The sequence below is a fragment of the Anomaloglossus baeobatrachus genome, chromosome 4, assembly GCF_048569485.1.
Source record: "Anomaloglossus baeobatrachus isolate aAnoBae1 chromosome 4, aAnoBae1.hap1, whole genome shotgun sequence".
Taxonomy (NCBI): Eukaryota; Metazoa; Chordata; class Amphibia; order Anura; family Aromobatidae; genus Anomaloglossus; species Anomaloglossus baeobatrachus.
The window spans coordinates 354,568,983-354,586,852 of record NC_134356.1 but is presented as its reverse complement, the minus strand read 5'-3'; the positions used below and the strand labels follow the sequence as shown (position 1 = coordinate 354,586,852).

General features: G+C 40.4%; 1 protein-coding gene across 2 annotated transcripts in view; it reads left to right on the top strand.

Moving 5' to 3' along the window:
• Nucleotides 1–17,411, top strand: part of TAFA5 (TAFA chemokine like family member 5) — an 854,645-nt gene extending 837,234 nt beyond the window's left edge. The window contains exons 4-5 of one of the 2 annotated variants that reach the window (XM_075345110.1): nt 15,143–15,170; nt 15,443–17,411. In XM_075345110.1, the coding sequence (XP_075201225.1) occupies nt 15,143–15,166 (24 nt within the window). In that variant the 3' untranslated portion in view covers nt 15,167–15,170; nt 15,443–17,411. The remainder of the gene's footprint in view (nt 1–15,142; nt 15,171–15,442) is intronic. The other variant, XM_075345111.1, reaches the window with a different exon arrangement.
• Nucleotides 17,412–17,870: the final 459 nt, after the last annotated feature.

Genomic DNA, 17,870 nt, shown 5'->3' with positions numbered 1-17,870 from the left:
CTCTCTCTTTCTCTCTCTCTCTCTCTCTTTCTCTCTCTCTCTCTCTTTCTCTGTTTCTCTGTCTCTGTCTTCCATGGTGCTGGAAGCCAGAGCAGCCGGGAATATATATGTATCGTTCCCGGAAGCTGCAGCAACGTGTATGTAGATGACAGTGTGTGGGAAAGCCAATCACAGTAACACCACAACAAAGATGGCTGTGGCATTACTGTGAGGGCAAGCAACGTCAGATGTGTTCATTGGCTGGAAAACAACTGCCAGGAAGTCAGAAATTAAAATGAAAGTATCGAAGCGGATGTTGTTTTATTCGTCAGATATTGAATGGCGCGAATATCCTGTTAGCCATCGGATACCGAATAGTAGCGAATACATTTGCTCATTCCTAGTCACCTCCTAACACTCACCTGAGTCTCATCCCTGCACACCATAACGTCCCTAGACATTTCCTTGCTCTTCTCCGCTGATCATGTGCCTAGGCCCTTGCTGGCCCTAAGCTCACTTTAACTAGTGAGGGCCAGCAAGTTGCTAGTCTCACCACTATAATAAGACAAGACAAGGAAGGTAAGACAGACATATGGGGAAAGAAACAATGAAAATCCCTCTTTGGTTTCTTTAGTAGGAACCATCACAGCTGCAATAGTAATGACATCACAGCTTTACAATGACAATATCCTTCCACATGATCAGCTTAGGTATGAGCTATAGCCGGCATAGAGAGGAGTGAGGAAGGAATATTTACAGCAGAAGGGAGTGGCTGCAGCTGAGGTTACAACTACCTGTTACAGGATAGAAATGAAACTTAACCCCTTTAGTACCTGATGAAATAAAATATGCCATAACTCTGTTTAAATAACAAGGGGACACTAAAGTGCATCTGTGAGCCACAATACACTGTGACCCTCTGATCCCAGATCTCCCCGAAATCACATTAGACCATGATGCACTCCTGACAAGCAGCTTGCTCACAATACACACAGTACATAGAAGTGTACGGGGTTATACACACACAGCAGCCCTCAGAGCACTGCTACAATTATAAGAAAGAAAATAAGGATCCTAGCAAAACTGCACAAAGCAGGCTAGTAAATGATACATCCTGGAGTCTGGATCTCTGCCACTACATTATACTGCTCTCAGATTTTCATAACAAAAACCTACTGACATTCCCTTTACACAGATTTTTTTTTTAATTAATTATTGGTGAATATTTTTAAGTTGCTTTCTGTATTAAAAATAATAATGATTTTATTTTTTGCTTAGTTTATTAGAACTCATAATAGGCTGAAATTTCCTGTTCACTAGAGAGACTCAACCCTTGTATCAAAGGCACAATTACAATAAAATATAACACATAATAACATAATTCACAGTGGATGATGATTACAGCTCACCTCTACTCACTCACTGCACAATGACATCAACACAAACCACAAACCATGCCTTGAAAACTTTCCCATTTAAGTAAAAAAAATCTATGATCTTTGCGTAAGCACTGTATACAGTCTGTCCACCCATATCCTGTCCACCACCAATAACTTGAGAACGGTGACAGCTATAGGCATAAAAGTGGTGTCTAGGTGTAGTAAAGTAGCCATGCGCTACGCAATGAAACCACCTATAGCGCCACCTGGTGGAAAACAACGGAGTTAGCATTTTTATCTCGAAAACAGAACGAGATAAAGAAAAAAAGGGAATTACAAAGTTGTAGGGCATCATCAATTCAATACGAATCGACACCTTGCATGCAGAAATGCTATGATATGAAACCCATGACCCCCCCAAAAAACATTGAATGCTGGTCACGCATATGGCCCTCATTTAACTTTGATGCTCAAAGTGGCCACCGTCAGTTGCAATGCACATCTGCACTCTGGACAGAATACTGTATCTTGCTGCACGTTGTGCAATATGGTAGGTGACACGTTTGCACAAGCATCTGTGATACGTCGTCGTAGGTCCTACAATGTTGGTGGAGGGGTCGCATACACCTGCTGTTTAAGGAGACCTCACAGAAAGAAGTCCAATGGGGTCAGGTTAGGTTAGCGTGGAGACCACTCCACCTAGCCACCATACCCAGTGACTTGTAGGAAAGTATCCATGAGGTATCGCTTCATGTCCGCAGCTTGTGAGATTTACACGTTCTAATCATAGCATTTCTGTATGCAAGGTGCCAATTCGTATTGAATTGATGATGCCCTACAACTATAATATTATAATTCACTTTTTTTCTCTATATCGTTCCATTTTTGAGATAAAAATGTTAACTCCGTTGTTTTCCACCAGGTGGCGCTATGAGTGGCATCATTGCGTAGCATGGCTACTTTACTGTACCTAGACACCACTTCTATTCCTATAGCTTCCGCCGTTCTCATGTTAATGGCAGTGGACAGGATATGGGTGGACACACTGTATATTGTATATGTACTGTATATGTGTATATGTGTATATGTGGCTATTGTAAAAGATATTTCTGAAGACTATTGAAAGAAACTTTGAAAAGATGACTGCTGCCATAAAAAATGTGAATAAGATATAATAAAAAAAAAACTACAAGAGAAAAAATAGTGTTTTCACTACCTGACTTTAATTCGTTATATAACACTGCAATGGCGGTATTATGCCACACATGTGCAAACTGCATAAGGCAATGATTTGTATTTACAAATATGCGACATACCAAATTTATGTGGTGTGTCTAGCGTACATTTGAAAAAAATGTAACAGCTGTTCAGTCATTCTTTTTCAATCATTCTTTTTCTAGGTTGCCTTGCATCATTTTGCTGCAATATTGTCGTGTCTGTTTTTTAAAATAAAACTGAAAAAAAAAATGACAGCCAAAACTGCAACAGAAACCGCTGGTTTGTGCTTGTATGTTATAGGCCATAATGACACTTCTTCCTCTAAGGCCTCCTTCCCATGTCAGTGATTCCGGTACGTATGTTGCAGTTTTTATACATACCACAATCACGGAAATACGCAGACCCATTAAAATCAATGGGTTTGAGCACACATCTGTGATTTCTCACTGTCGTGTTTCCGTGCGGCGCACACGCGTGTTTGTGTATTCCGTGTGGAAACAAGTGAATTTTTTTCTGGCATCACTGATGTCCCACGGACCACACTATGGTGTGACCCGTGTAACACATACCAGAAAAATCATGTACATTTAAAATAAAAAGCTTTTTAAGCTCACTCATCTCCAGTGATACTGTCTCCTGCTTTCAGGCTGGCTAATTATGTTCATGCATATTTACTGCACAGCTGACCCGGACGTAGCTGCAGAGGGGAGACAGCGGCAGCTGGACACAGCATCGCGGGAGACTTCAGCACCACGGACAGCAGGAGCGTGGACAGGTGAGCATAAGTGTCTGATCTCCGTGTATTATCACGGATAGCGCACGGAGATCACACGTGTACCAAAATCACGGCACATGGAGGGACATACGCACCTCTATTACGTCAGTGAAGAGTGTGTGTTTTTCACTGATGTGTAAAAGAGACCTAAGTCATCTTTAATTCATTGGAGCAAAAAAAAACAAAAAACCCTGATATTTTTAAATTATATTATTACTATTATCAGTAGATACACAGGTGCAATGTTCATGCACATAGATCTTTCTCCACTTGATTTTTTAAAAAAAAAAAACCCTATATATTTACACACTGTGAGTGACAGAGTTCCCATAGATTTTATACCACACAGGTTTTAAAAAGATTTCTTTCACACAGTTTCTAAACCGTATTTAATCTTTTCAAGTGGTCCCGTGTGATCTTGAAAGCTTGTGAACAATATCTATGTACAATGCTTTTCCTGTCCTAACAAATGTAATCTCTCTCAATGTCACTGTCTGTCTGCTATTTCATTGCCATTTTCTTGCAGTCATGAAACCTGTCAGTCACAGGCCACTTTATTTATTTTGTCTCTATCTTCCCATGAGTGCGCCTATGTTTTCTTATGTCAGGGTGATGTTGGACGCAAGTAATATATTCTGGATAAGAATAATAAAATTGTATTTTCAAATGCAAAATAAAATGCATTGGGTTTTTTAGTTACATTTCAACATTATATTATCTGTTTTTATATAGAAAATATGAATATAAAACATGCAGTACTAATACATAAATCAAAATGCATAATGCAGATGTAAGAGACATATTTTTAAGTCATTGCTTATACAGATATGCAATATGCCCAGACTATAATATATAATATACTATATAATATACTACACTGTTGTTATTATTATTATTATTTTTTTTTTTATTATTATTACAATAGTCATTACTACTATTAAATGTAAAGCATAGTGGAAATGCAAGAAAATACTAAATCTACAAAAGTATCTAAAAATAGTGATGAGTGAGCAGGCTCGGCACTGCTCAATGATTGATTGAGCATCAGGGTGCTTGGGTATGCTCATTATTTGATCGAGTTTTGTGGGGGCTTGAGCTCCATGCTTGAGTCCTGTCCTGCATCTTTTGTGGATGTTAGACAGCCAATCAGCATGCAGATATTGCTGCGAGCATTACGGTGATTGGCAGGCCGAATCGCACCATTGGGTCTCTTATAGGACATGGGGTTCTTAGCACACTCTTCTTAAAGCGCTTCAGGGACGGTTGGATTGAGGCAGAGCTTAAATTAGAAGTTGATATCAGGAAAGAGCAAAGTCCTGCACCACACATGCACACATATCACACCATGGGCTCACTCCTCAATGGGAAAACACGATACCAGCTGTCAGATGTGGAATCCGGCTCAGTGTGCAGGTCGAAACAGGAACAGAAAGTCCCAATAGTGCCAAGGAAGAAGAATACGACCGCACCAACTGTAATTTTTCATCCGGTGAATCTTTATTCCATATTAAAGGTGTGCACTGCAGGCGGGTGGAAGTAGGGAATTTTAAATGTGGCCAATGCAGATTTTGTAGTTTACATATGACTGGCAAGTCAGTAAAAATTGGCTCCCATTCACATCAAATAAAACAATTCATATCATGTAAGACAAAATTTGTAGTCTATATAGTGACTTGCCCTTGCGGGAGATTTTATATAGGAAAAACTATCAGATGCCTATATATTCAGTTTAGGGAGCACTATAATTTAATTACAACAGGAAAGGGCTCCCCTAGACTGATAGAACATGTACGAGAAATGCATGGTGGTTGTCCTGACATCCTTAATTTTGCTGGTTTAGAAAGGGTCTCACTCCCCTCACAGGGAGGGGACCTTCAAAAATTATTGTGACAGATGGAAGCAAAATTAATTATTAAATATGGAGCTCAAGGAGCGTTAGGAATGAATGACCGCAATGATTTGTCAGTATTTTTGTAATATAGAGGGTTTGGTACTGCGGCAATAATAATAATAATAAAAAAATACACAACATAATAACATAAGAAAATAGATTCAGATTGCTAAAGAAAAATGGGACTAATAATTAGTTATAGAATACAAATCTAATGCATATGAAGATTATTACTGTGTATAAAATGTATGTATATATAAAAAAATCATGTACAAATTAATGTATTGAAGGAGCAGTATGATACTCTGTACTTTTTTGTATGATCCTATTCTGGTTTACTTGTAATATTGTTTTTAATATGATACATAATGTTGCCGATTGCTGGAGGCATAGTATCTTTTATTATATCATACACTTCACTTTGTTACATTTTATGTGCGGAGAGGATGCCTGGATGTGTACTCCAATTTAAGGAGAGCTCGCCTCACCCCACATGTGGACCCGTAGAAGCCCAATTAAAGGCGAAACGGCCGTCGTCCGCAGCGAGGGGCCGCATCCAGGTCTCCTCCACCCGCCTGCAGTGCACACCTTTAATATGGAATAAAGATTCACCGGATGAAAAATTACAGTTGGTGCGGTCATATTCTTCTTCCTTGGCACTATTAAATTAGAAGTTGACCAAAGCTGAGTAATGTCCTGACCTCCTACATATTAATCACTTGCACCCTTAAGTGCTGTTTATGTGGCACAAAAGAGTGTTTGTCATGGTGTAACCTAATAAATAAACAATTAAAAAAAATCAACGTGGGGTCCCCCCTATTTTTAATAACCAGTCAAGGTAAAGGAGACAGCTGTGGGTTGATGTTATCAGGTATATGGTAATTGTGCCCTTCCCAGCCTAAAACTACAAGTCCAAAGTGATTCCCAAAGTGATACATCACTTTAGAAGGCCAATTCTGACTCCTTGCCTCGTATCTTCTCAATTGCCTTGGTGCTTTGGCAATTGAGGCAATGGTAGTTGGGGCTGATGTCAGCTGTGTAGTGTCAGCTGGCATCAAGCCCTGGTGTTATTACTGGAGAGGAGTCTATCAGACACCCCCATTTCTAAACCAGTAAGTGAAAATAAATGAAAGCACACACAAAATATTTTTTTAAGATGCAAACGCTGACTCTAACCCTGGTTCACCAATTTAATATTAATAAAAAGAAGCCATGCAGATCAGAAGTAGTCTACTTAATCTGACATAGTCGACAAATGGAAACCTGAAAGACATAAAAAGAGAGAAAGAAATACAAGATACTGTCCCTAGTTCACCAATTTAATACGAAACAAATAATCACCGCAAATCTGACATAGTCCATGGCATTCCTACGGCGTCCATCCATTTTTTTAGTACAGCCTATGGAGCCTCGTTCTGAGAACATGACTCATAGATCACTCCCTGCCAGGCTGCTCTCTGCAATTCTTGCCAACTGTGATGAGTGATGATGATATCAGTAACATTACCACTCATCACCACTCTTGCTGGGTTACACAGATGACAGCGTGAGACCCAGAATGTCGCACAAGCGGGGACGTTACTGAGTTACTGATGTCACTGCTTGTCAGACATCATGTATATTGGTGTAAAAATTGATAAAAAATGGAGGTGAAAAACTTAGACAAAAAGGCATGCAAAAGTACATCGAAAATATGGCAAAAATACAGCAAAATGCACATTTTTTGCCATTGCATTTTTCATCTTAAGGGATGCAGGATTAGGGCAGAAATTTCTGCAACCAAATACTCAACATGTTCTCATATCCTAATACTTCCCCATGCTACTCTCATTCCATTTCAGTGCTGTTTTCATCCACTTCAGCAATATTCCTGCATCCCCAGCCCTCTGTTAGGGTCTTTTGGAAAAATGGTTGTATTTCCCAGTGATTTACATTATACTCAATTTTCAACTTGAGCCCGTCTAAACGTCCGACCTGCTTGATTCCAGAACCGAGCACTCATGCATTTTAGTGCTTACTCATCACAATTTAAAAATACAATAATTTGCACCCCCATAGTTATAATACCCCACGTGATGAAATTCTCGAGAGTAAAGGGGGCTTTACACGCTACGATATCGTTAATGCTTTATCGTCGGTGTCACGCCATTAGTGATGCACATCCGGCGTTATTTACGATATCGCAGCGTGTGACACTTTTGTGTGACCTAGAATGATCGTAAAAGCGTCCAAAATCATTTGCCGCGGAGAGGTCTGTGGCGCCCCAGGACCTGGTCGCCACAACAGCATTGCCCCTCCAAAGGGTTAATGCTGAGCCTGGAGGTAATTGGGAGGTCTATTGGCCAGTAAGTTTAACATCCAACGCAGTTCTCCCTCAGACCAGCAGGGGGAGCTCTGAACCTGGAGTTCCAGGGAGCATTCCTTAAGTCTGGCCTGAGGGAGAAATTAGTGTTCAGTCTGTAGAGTGAAGTGATAGCAAGCGGACGCAGAGTGTGCTGTCCTGTGGATCTGGGGCCTAGAGCTGGAATAGCTTGGCCCAGGGAAGCAGGAGTAGCAGAGAGGCACAGAAGAGAATCGGACATCGGAGTCTGTGGCCACCAGGGCCTAAAATACTTCCTGGTAGCCGAATCCGAAGGGCAGGAGAGCTGCAAGCACCTGGCCCATAAACAGCCCAAAGGTACTGCTGCATCATCAGGGCCGGTGTGGACTCCAGCAGAGAAGCACCAGAGAGGGCCTGCGCAGCCTACCACAGAGGGAAAGGGACATACCACCGGTCCCAGCAGCAAGTGGGCCATTGCTAAATCCAGAGAGCAGGGTCCTATAATAGTAAAGAAAAGAACAGGAGTAGGCCTCATACTCAGCTGGCCAAAAAGATCACCCCAAGTACTTCCAGGCCGACCGGATCCCCTTCACCACCTGTGACGGTCTCCCAGGACTGGACTGTTCTTAAAGTAAAAGAGGAGAAGGTAAAGAGACTGTTGTTTGTGCCTGTTTCTTTCATTGCCTGTCGGCCCTGCACCGTGTTATCCACACAACACCATAGACTTTCACGAGCACCAACAGTGTCCCCGGGGCACCGCTCCACCTGTGGGGAGCAGTACCACCATTGCTGTCATATCATCACCCCGGAGGCCTCACACAGCAGCGGCGGCTTAATAGCCGCAAACCACAGGTGGCGTCACGAAACAAATACTTTAATTGCTCCCAAGTCACCAGCCATATTTAAACTGACACCCACCAGGGCCACGGAGTCGGGCCCCGCCACCACTGACAACCCCCGGACTGGTCCGGCCCGGCACCGGGTGTCCCATAGCCCTGGGGTGGGCGAGTCAGGTCGTCCTAAAACTAAAAATCGTTTAACGCTCATTAGCGATGTTGTTCCTCTTTCCTGCGGCACCACACATCGCTATGTGTGACATCGCAGGAGCGAGGAACATCTCCTTACCTGACTCCACCGGCAATGCGGAAGGAAGGAGGTGGGCGGGATGTTTATGTCCCACTCAACTCCACCCCTCCGCTTCTATTGGACAGCTGCCGTGTGATGTCGCTGTGACGCTGCACGACCCGCCCCCTTAGAAAGGAGGCGGATCACCGGCCAGAGCGACATCGCAGGGCAGGTAAGTCCGTGTGACGGCTGTTAGCGATTTTGTGCGCGACGGGCAGCGATATGCCCGTGTCGCACAAACGATGGGGGCGGGTACGCACGATAGCGATATTGGCAATGATATTGTAGCATGTAAAGCCCCCTTAAGGGGCTGATTTGTCAAACAATTTTTTCTAGAGCTCTAACATAAAACACTTTGAAATGTCACACACTGCTGCTTTTAGCTTTTTTACATTAGCTCCAATAACTTTTAGCACAATTGAGCCTCGGATATGGGGTATAGCTGAGTGCGGCCCAACAAATTCATAATTTAAGGCACAGATGTGCAATAAAAGAATACAAACATTTACGCCATTCTGTGGCTTGTTTTTTACTGGAATATATTTCTGATGCTACACAGCAGCTGAAATATGTGACAAATTTATTAAGCAGCTTATACAAATTTACTATGTCATAATCCAGTGAACAGTTTTGATAAATCGACGTCTGAGTCTTTCTATTGTACTTTCATTCTAATTATTAAAAATAACAGAATTAAATTCCTATTCATCACATTACAACAATGCACCTAAATTACGGAAATTGACAACTAGTTTTAGAAGTTACATAATTATCAAATGAGATAAGTTGAGAGAAAAAATGAGACTCAAAGTGCACATTTGCAAAAAATGTCTGTTGGTTTAAAAAAATACTACATCTAAAAAAACACACCATCTCCATTATAAAGCATGATAGTGCTAGCACCATCATAGGCTATGTGCGCACGTGTGCGCTCTGCACCGCACCAAAAATGTGCGCTTCAGAGCGCAGCTGAAAAGCTGCGTTCTGAAGCGCATGGTGCTGGTAGATTCGTGCGCTCTGCATGCTGACTCTCCCTATAGACAGCATGCAGAACGCACGAAAGAAGTGACATGTCACTTCTTAGAATGCAGCGATTCGGCAAGCAGCCGAATCGCTGCGTTCTAACATGCCACGTGCGCACGGCCCCTGTACAATCTCCATAGATTGTGCAGGGGACGCAGGACGCATGCAGTTACGCTGCGGTGCAGAACGCAGCGTAACTGCATGTAATACGCACACGTGCGCACATACCCTTATTGGGATACAGTAGGTGAAAAAAGTAGAGTGTATTATTGAGGGCACAAACAAGTAAAATACAGAGAGATATGCTGTAATCTACATGAGAACTGCAGCTTTAAGGCGGCGTTACACACTACGATTTATCTGACGATATGGCGTCGGGGTCACGGATTCCGTGACACACTTCCGTCATCGTTAGCAACGTCGTTGCGTGTGACACCTACTTGCAACTCCGAACGATCGCAAATAGGTTGAAAATCGTTGATCGTTGACACGTCATTCACTTTCAAAATATTGTTCATCGTTTGGAACGCAGCAGACAAATTGGTACGTTTGACACCGTGCAAACGATGAACAACCACACGACCGCCTTGGGCAAATAATATATCGCTGAACGATTTTGCATTGCTTATGAGATTGTTAAGTGTGACCGCTAATAAACGAACTATATGCGATCTCGGCAAATCGTACCTATGATCTGGGCGTGTCACATCGCTACTGAGATCGTCAGATAAATCGTAGCATGTAACGGGGCCTTTAAACTGATTTATTATCAGGTAAGTCCCCAAAAGCAATTCCAAGTATCATTTATAAGCAGACAAGGGAAAGTTTGAATACAAACTGAATATCTCCGAACTAAAGGTTTTCACTTCAGATATGAAGTCAAGGGCATAGATTTCAAGTTGGTAAATTTTATATACTTCTTGTTAGGGTTTAAGAGTTGATTTGCTTTAACAAATAAACAAATATATATGACTGAAAACATGGTATCATACATCTCACTCCAAGTAACTATATAGGTTTTATGTATAACATTTTATTATTATAAAGGTGTGTTTCAGCCTTATGAAATGGAGCAAGATCGGAATGCAGTGCATTAGCTGGCCGGCGGCTCTCCCTACCCGAGTATGACAGCTTCATGTATTCTATGCTTTATTAGAACACGAAGAAAAACGGAGTTTTATAAGGTACAAATATAAAAGGCTTTATTGATATGAAATAGTTAAAACAAGCTTCATTTCTACAATACATAAATAGATAATAAATCTGCATATATATGATAACCCAATAAGACCTGTAAGACCCGCGCTATGGGTACACCGCCTCCAACCCGTTTATAGTCAGCCCTCCGTAAAATCAGACCAGCCACAATGGCTAAATTGTAAGTCCCAGCGGGAGAGGGGGAAAACGGTGAGGCATATTACCAATAAAGGTGTCAGCGCAGGAACGTGCAGGCGGTTGGAGGAAGCTCCCGTGGGGAACCCGACATACATTTCGCAGTATTATGCTGGCTTAATCATGGGTGTTGGTGGAGTTTTATGTATTCTATGCTGTCACACTCAGCCAGGAGAGCCCCTGGCCAGTCCATGCACTGCATTCTGATTTTGCTCCAATTTTTACAGCTGTGTAAACTTATATCATTAATGGAGATGAGCAGATCTGAGAAGATTTAAATTCAGCAAATCAGGACAAATTATTAGGAAGATTCAATTTGTATCAAAGTTTGTCTCTTCAGACTACAGAGCATAGCATATATAGAATGTAGCAAGAAAACAATATCTCATCATTCACCTGTCTTAGTGACCCAAAAGCCCACTATCTGATCCTCTTTTCCTTTTGGATTTCCACAATGCATGCATCATTTTCAGCTTTCTTCACTCCAGGCCATGGTTTCCATCCTAATGCCCCTCTGATGTCCCTGTCAGCAAGTCTTTGTCAACAGGACAGGAGATCAGTGAGGTGAATATTAGAAAGGACCAGATTGATCAGTTGATAGAGTTAAAATCAAAATTGCCTGAAATTTCTGGTTTCATGAAGTTAAAGTATTTTGAGACTTGATCTGTGATTTGCAAAAATTAATATCTTGCCAAATATCTTGCTGAAGCATTGAAACATGAGAGAATGAGCATTATGTCACCCGCATAATGCCCTGCAGCTATGTCATCTTATATATTATCATTGTGGAGACACGGGGCTCAGTGGGTGCTCTCATCCACCAAAACCCGCCGCCTTTAGAAAGACAGCGTGGCTCAGGGCTCATCCCAACTGAACGCCGGCCTCCTTAACCGTGGGCGTAACACTACTCAAACAACACAGGGTGAGGGAACCACAATAATTAGACTTTATTGGATCCCCAAACAATTAACGGCACATAACACATAACCAGCAAAACACAAAAGTAACAGGCAACAGAGTCTCACCCTTCTGCTGGCTCACCAGGGATTTAGAATGTCCTTGCCTCAGAGCTTCCAGGGCCGCTTACTCCAATCCAGCAGCACCCCGCTTTTGGCGGGCACCCACCGAGAAAGGAATAATGCCAGATTTAGAAAGCTGTCTGAGGTCTGCAAAATCTGTAACAGGTGACTGAACTGTCCCAACCTGAGTGTCCTCCTTAGGTAGTCCTGGTTTGATGTTCCAATCCTGGCAGCCGGAGTCGAAATCCCCAGGCTGTGGATATGGTCTCCAACCGGGACCGGAGTCCCTAGATTGAAGCCATAAGATATCCTGATCCTCTAGTCAGCTCTGAAGAGCTTAGACTGGATCCATCAGCATCCAACAACCTTCATGCACCCTGGTGGCTTAAAGAAGTCCCTTTTATAGCCATAACTTTCCCTTAGGATACACTGCGTCCTCATCGATTGGTTGGACAAGATTGCTTCTCCCATTGGATGAATTTCAAGCTGCATGGATAATGTTCATTTAAATGATGTGCATAGAAAGACTCAGTATATCTACATGGAGTCGGCAAGTCACCGACTAGACAATGGCTACTAAGGTAATTACATTATCAATACACAACTACAATACAATGATTACTGGAAAAGTCTGGAGAGCAATAGCTAAGCAAACATGACTTAGCACACATAAGAACAATAGTCTGGCTGAATGTTAAGAAACTTTAACCCATGAGAGTCCATGTCATCACAATCATTACCTATACAGTGGTGGTCATTACATGGGCCATCTGAGGTCTTCGGTTTCCAGTGGAGCATAGTTTGTTCGTCAAAGTCATTTCCCAACTCCAGAGTCACTTATAAAAGTCTCTCTCTGCTGTAGAGTGTAACCTGTGGTCAGTGAGTTCGTCTCTCACACTCTCTCTCTTTTTAAGAAAAAAAGACAGTGTGTGCCACTTGCAATGGAGCCCTGCTCTGTTAGAACTCACTCAGAACTCCTGTCTGTAAGAACATTGTATATTATTGTAGGAAAGAATGTCTAATTTCTTTTGGTCAGCAGGGTCCTCACTCTCAACCTGTAAAGTGTAAGCTCTTATGGTCAGCAAGGTTCTCTCTTTTTTTCTCTCCTTTCCCCAAATGAATTTTCTGAGTAATTACAAGCTCTCCAGTGTTGAGGTTTGTGCAAATGTATTAATCGCAAATCAAAATTCATGGGAAATTCGGTGAAGATGTCAAATTCGAATGTCAAAAGATCTGCTCATCTCAAGGGAATTCTATTTTTTTAAAACTTTATGGGCCAAAGTGGTGGCTAATCAGATTCTATTTTGCTGCTTTCATGGGGAGCAAATTGAAAAAATCGGTGTCCTGGAGAATACAAATTTTTGTAAATGAAGATTGTAAAGTAGAATTTCATTCCACTTGAATAAATTCACTCATCTCTAATCATTAATCTCCGCTGCTAAAATATTAAAAAATAATCAGAGCCTCGCATTTTTGTACAACTTATCCACAGCCTTCCCACTTCAAACTGGCAATCATGGCAGCTGAGATCAAAGGCTAGCAGCTAAAATCAAGTTTCTATTCAGTTATGCTAGTGACTTAAAAGAAGCTGAAGCAGACTGTCAATCAATTTTATAATAAAGTGTGTTTAGCCTTCATTAGTAACTTAAAATTATAATTGTCCTGTGTAAGTGTTTATGAAAAAGATATCTGAAGCACACTGTGGGAAAACTTATACAGGCAAAGTGAAACAACATGTATATGCTATGAAAACCAATGCAGTTATTAAATACAATATTCTGGTGATATTTAGTCACATGACATTTTAGTAATTTATTTATCAGGATATTTTTCAGTAAGTAAAAATGTAAGATAGTTCAGGTAACCTTTTAGTCTATTGATATGCTAGCTATTTTGGACTATGTATAGGTCTTTTTTCCAAGTGTAATAGTTTGCTATATTAAAATTACAAGCATTATAAATCATTTTGAAAAGGAAAATATTTTTCAGTAGTTCCATGGAATAAAACAATCTTTTTATTAAATATCAATTCATAAAATAAACCATCAGGATGGGGACAAACCCTATTGACCAGTTTCAATCGTGAGGTCTTAAGGCTGCTTTACATGCAGCGACATCATTAGCGATGTCGCTGGTGAAAGCACCCGCCCCCATCGGTTATGCGTCACGTGCAAATTGCTGCCCGTGGCGCACAACATCACTAGGACCTGTCACATGTACTTACCTGCCTAGCGACGTCGCTGTGGCCGGTGAACCGCCTCCTTTCTAAGGGGGTGATCGTTCGGCGTCACTAAGCAGCCACCCAATAGAAGCGGAGGGGCGGAGATGAGCGGGCTGAACATCCTGCCCACCTCCTTCCTTCCTCATTGCGGGAGGCCGCAGGTACGGTGATGTTCCTCGTTCCTGCGGTGTCACGCATAGCGATGTGTGCTGCCACAGGAACGACGAACAACCTGCGTCATCAACAGCAACGATAATTGGGATTAGAACGACATATCAACGATCAACGATTAGGTGAGTAATTTTGATTTTTAACGGTCGTTCGTGCATTTCACATGCAACGACGATGCTAGCGAGGCCGGGTGTGCGTCACGAATTCCATGACCCCAACGAGATCTCGTTAGCGATGTTGTTACGTGTAAAGCTCACTTTAGTTGTAACGGTCGAAACCGGTCAACAGGGTTTGTCCTCATACTGACGGTTTATTTATGGATTGATATTCAAGAAATAGATTTTTTTATTTCATGACACCACTGAAAAGTATTTCCTTTTTTAATGTGCTTGTCCGCGAGACCGATGGTCTTTCAGGTGGTTAATATATGTGGGTGCGGCAACATGGACATCTTGGTGAGTTTTTTCTTTTTTCTTTCTTGGACTATTATTAATTATTTTATGCATTAATTACATATACTTAGCCCTATATTTATTGTTTGTGTTTATGTTTTCTTTTGATTCATGTGTTTATTTTTAATACAATTTTATTATAATGCGTATAATCATTATATAGTGTTTCTGTTTCAGCATGATCCAGAGCCTGATGATTGAATAGGTAAATGTCCATGTCTGTACAGTTTACCACTTAGTAAAACCAGTACAATGTAACCCGTGTTTGTTATTTCGGTTATTTTAGGCATAATAGAAGGACCTTATCATCATGTCATTTTCTGAGTAGTTTTTATAGCTTTGGAATAAGCATTGTTTAGTTCATTATAGTTTCCTTTGAGATCTGAGCATACTTACTAAAGGTTACATTTACCAGAGAACAATAGAGACTTGAAAGTAAAATATTGACTTACAGTGTGTGTGTTTATTGATCTACAGGTCTCCTGACAAATGCAACAACCATACCCTGAAAAAAGGAGTTCAGGCTCGTGAAAGCTATGTACTTTAGACAAATTCACTGCTGTGGATCCTCATCTTGTATGTCATCAACTCTGTCTGTTCCCCGGTATCTCATAAAAGACGGCCTAATTTCTCTACATTATGAGCTAAACTTTGTCTTTCCACGTAAAGGATCACTGGCAACAAGAACACTGTATGTTGGTATGAGATATGCTTGGGCATTAGCAATACAGATCATGGTTAACATTTCATTTACGACATGTGTACACCACTACTAGACTCGATGATACCAACTCCTCTGAAACTGAATATTCTACCATTTTGAAGAGTATTCTTCCCCTTATCAGCCTTAGAAAGAAGACTGTTTTGTCTACAAGAGGACTAATGTGCAAAAGAGAGTGACTCCTTGTACCCTGGACTGTCCGAATTGCTTTTATTTTCTTATATGTTGGATATAAATACAATAGACCAAAGAGTAAAGCCTATGTTAAAAGGACACCAACCTAATATCATCAAGCATATTGGGGTTAAATGTAAAGGTTAAACATGAATGCTTCTTATGATTTATCAAAAGGACATGTTTTCAGCCTTTCCAACTCTGGAGTTTTGCTATATAGGGGACATCAGTATGGACAACTGCAGCAAAATGGATGCAGAAATAGCTCTTCACGAGAACATCTAAAGAACCTAATGGAGCATGGAGAAAACAGTAACAGCCTATGTTTTAAAACACATTTCACAAAACAGAAACTGTCTTAATGATATCTTTATTCCTCTGTACTTATAATGACATTCCCATACTAAACTCATTTTCAGTTTTAACCAGTAAAATATGCCTCTTCTACAATTCCATTTTGATAGTTGAAATTGGATAAAACGGTATTTGCAAAAGAGCATGTTTGGTCACCCGTGGCCTCATTCAGTACACCATTTAGCACCAGAAAGAAAATTAAAGAAAAAAGTGACACTTGTTTGAAAGAGATCATTAAATGTATTTTGAAAAGCCTAAAGTTATATATTTAACAGTTTTTATATGTTGTATATTTGTAGAAAATCCTATTTAACAATTAACGTGGTAACTCTGCAATGGAAAAATGTCAGAGTTCTGTTGTGTTTATTACTTCAGTTGTCTCTGAAGTCACCAGTGTAGTTTTGCTTTCTTCCATTGGGACGTTTTGGATGTAAAGCATGAGCAGAGAGGACTCTGTAGAAAAAGCAAAGAATAATGTTTATATAATATAAATGCATTCAACCATTGCACTGTTGGAAGGCATTTTTTTTGGTCTTTGCGTACTGGTAAAAGTAGTCAAAACATATCTACATTTCTTTTTCAAGTTATTTTCAGCCCTTCTTAAGGATGCACATACTCTACAGTTTATTGGGATATGTATGAAGAGTACATATAGTCCTATTGTTTATGCAGATGCTAATGATATTTATCATTGTAGACCATTTCTATGTGTACCTTTATAGATATCACCCGTATTCTGTACAAGATTACCTCATCTTTAGAAATCTATTTTTATTCTTCAGTTTCATGAAGCAAGTAATTACAATTAAGTTGTGTGAAATTTAGCATACAATATAAACTCATATCTTTGGTTGTATTTTCAGAGAAGTTAGTGGATTACAAATTAGTGTGCAGATCTTTATTATTTTTTTTAGTTATTTACCTAACTTATGTTACAATTGTCTCAACAGAAGCATTGCAAACTACCACATTAAACTCTTTACTTTTATGTTTGTCGAGCTCTAGCATACTAAACACATGCAACATTAAATTGCAGGTTAAATATCGGAAAATCAAAAATGATCTTGGAGGAAATAGAAATGGTAGTAACACACCTTATGGCTTTGGATGGATTAAAGGTTTCCAATTATTTTATTGTAGGGCTGCTGTTACAATTGTTTAAGTTATCATGAGATTAAATATATTTTGGCATAATCACTTTTTGTTCCCTTTCGTTTGACTAATATGAGTTATCTTGGGTGTTTGCCCAGTGTTTTTTGACAGACACCATTTCATAGTATTAAGTAAAATAACCTGCAATAAATGGTGTTCTCAGATTAAATTCTTATTCCCATGTTTCCAACTCATTGCGTTAACTCCTTCACCTCACAGAGTTAGTCATTCCCATTGGTTAAAGTAATATTTAGAAGCAAGCTCACCTATTTGAATTTATATCCCTCAAGTGATTGTATGAGGCTAATACAATGTCATGGAAATAACTTTTCTGCTGAATTCTAATGGAAATTCTGCAAGTATGAAAGCACTTCTAACAACAGAGAGCCAACTTTTATTAAGTATTGAAAAGATCAAAGTCTCTACTCTCAGATTCCTATTCCCTTTTGCACTACACGCAATGTTACCCATTTAATAAAGTTCAGTTTACTTTGTAACTCAACT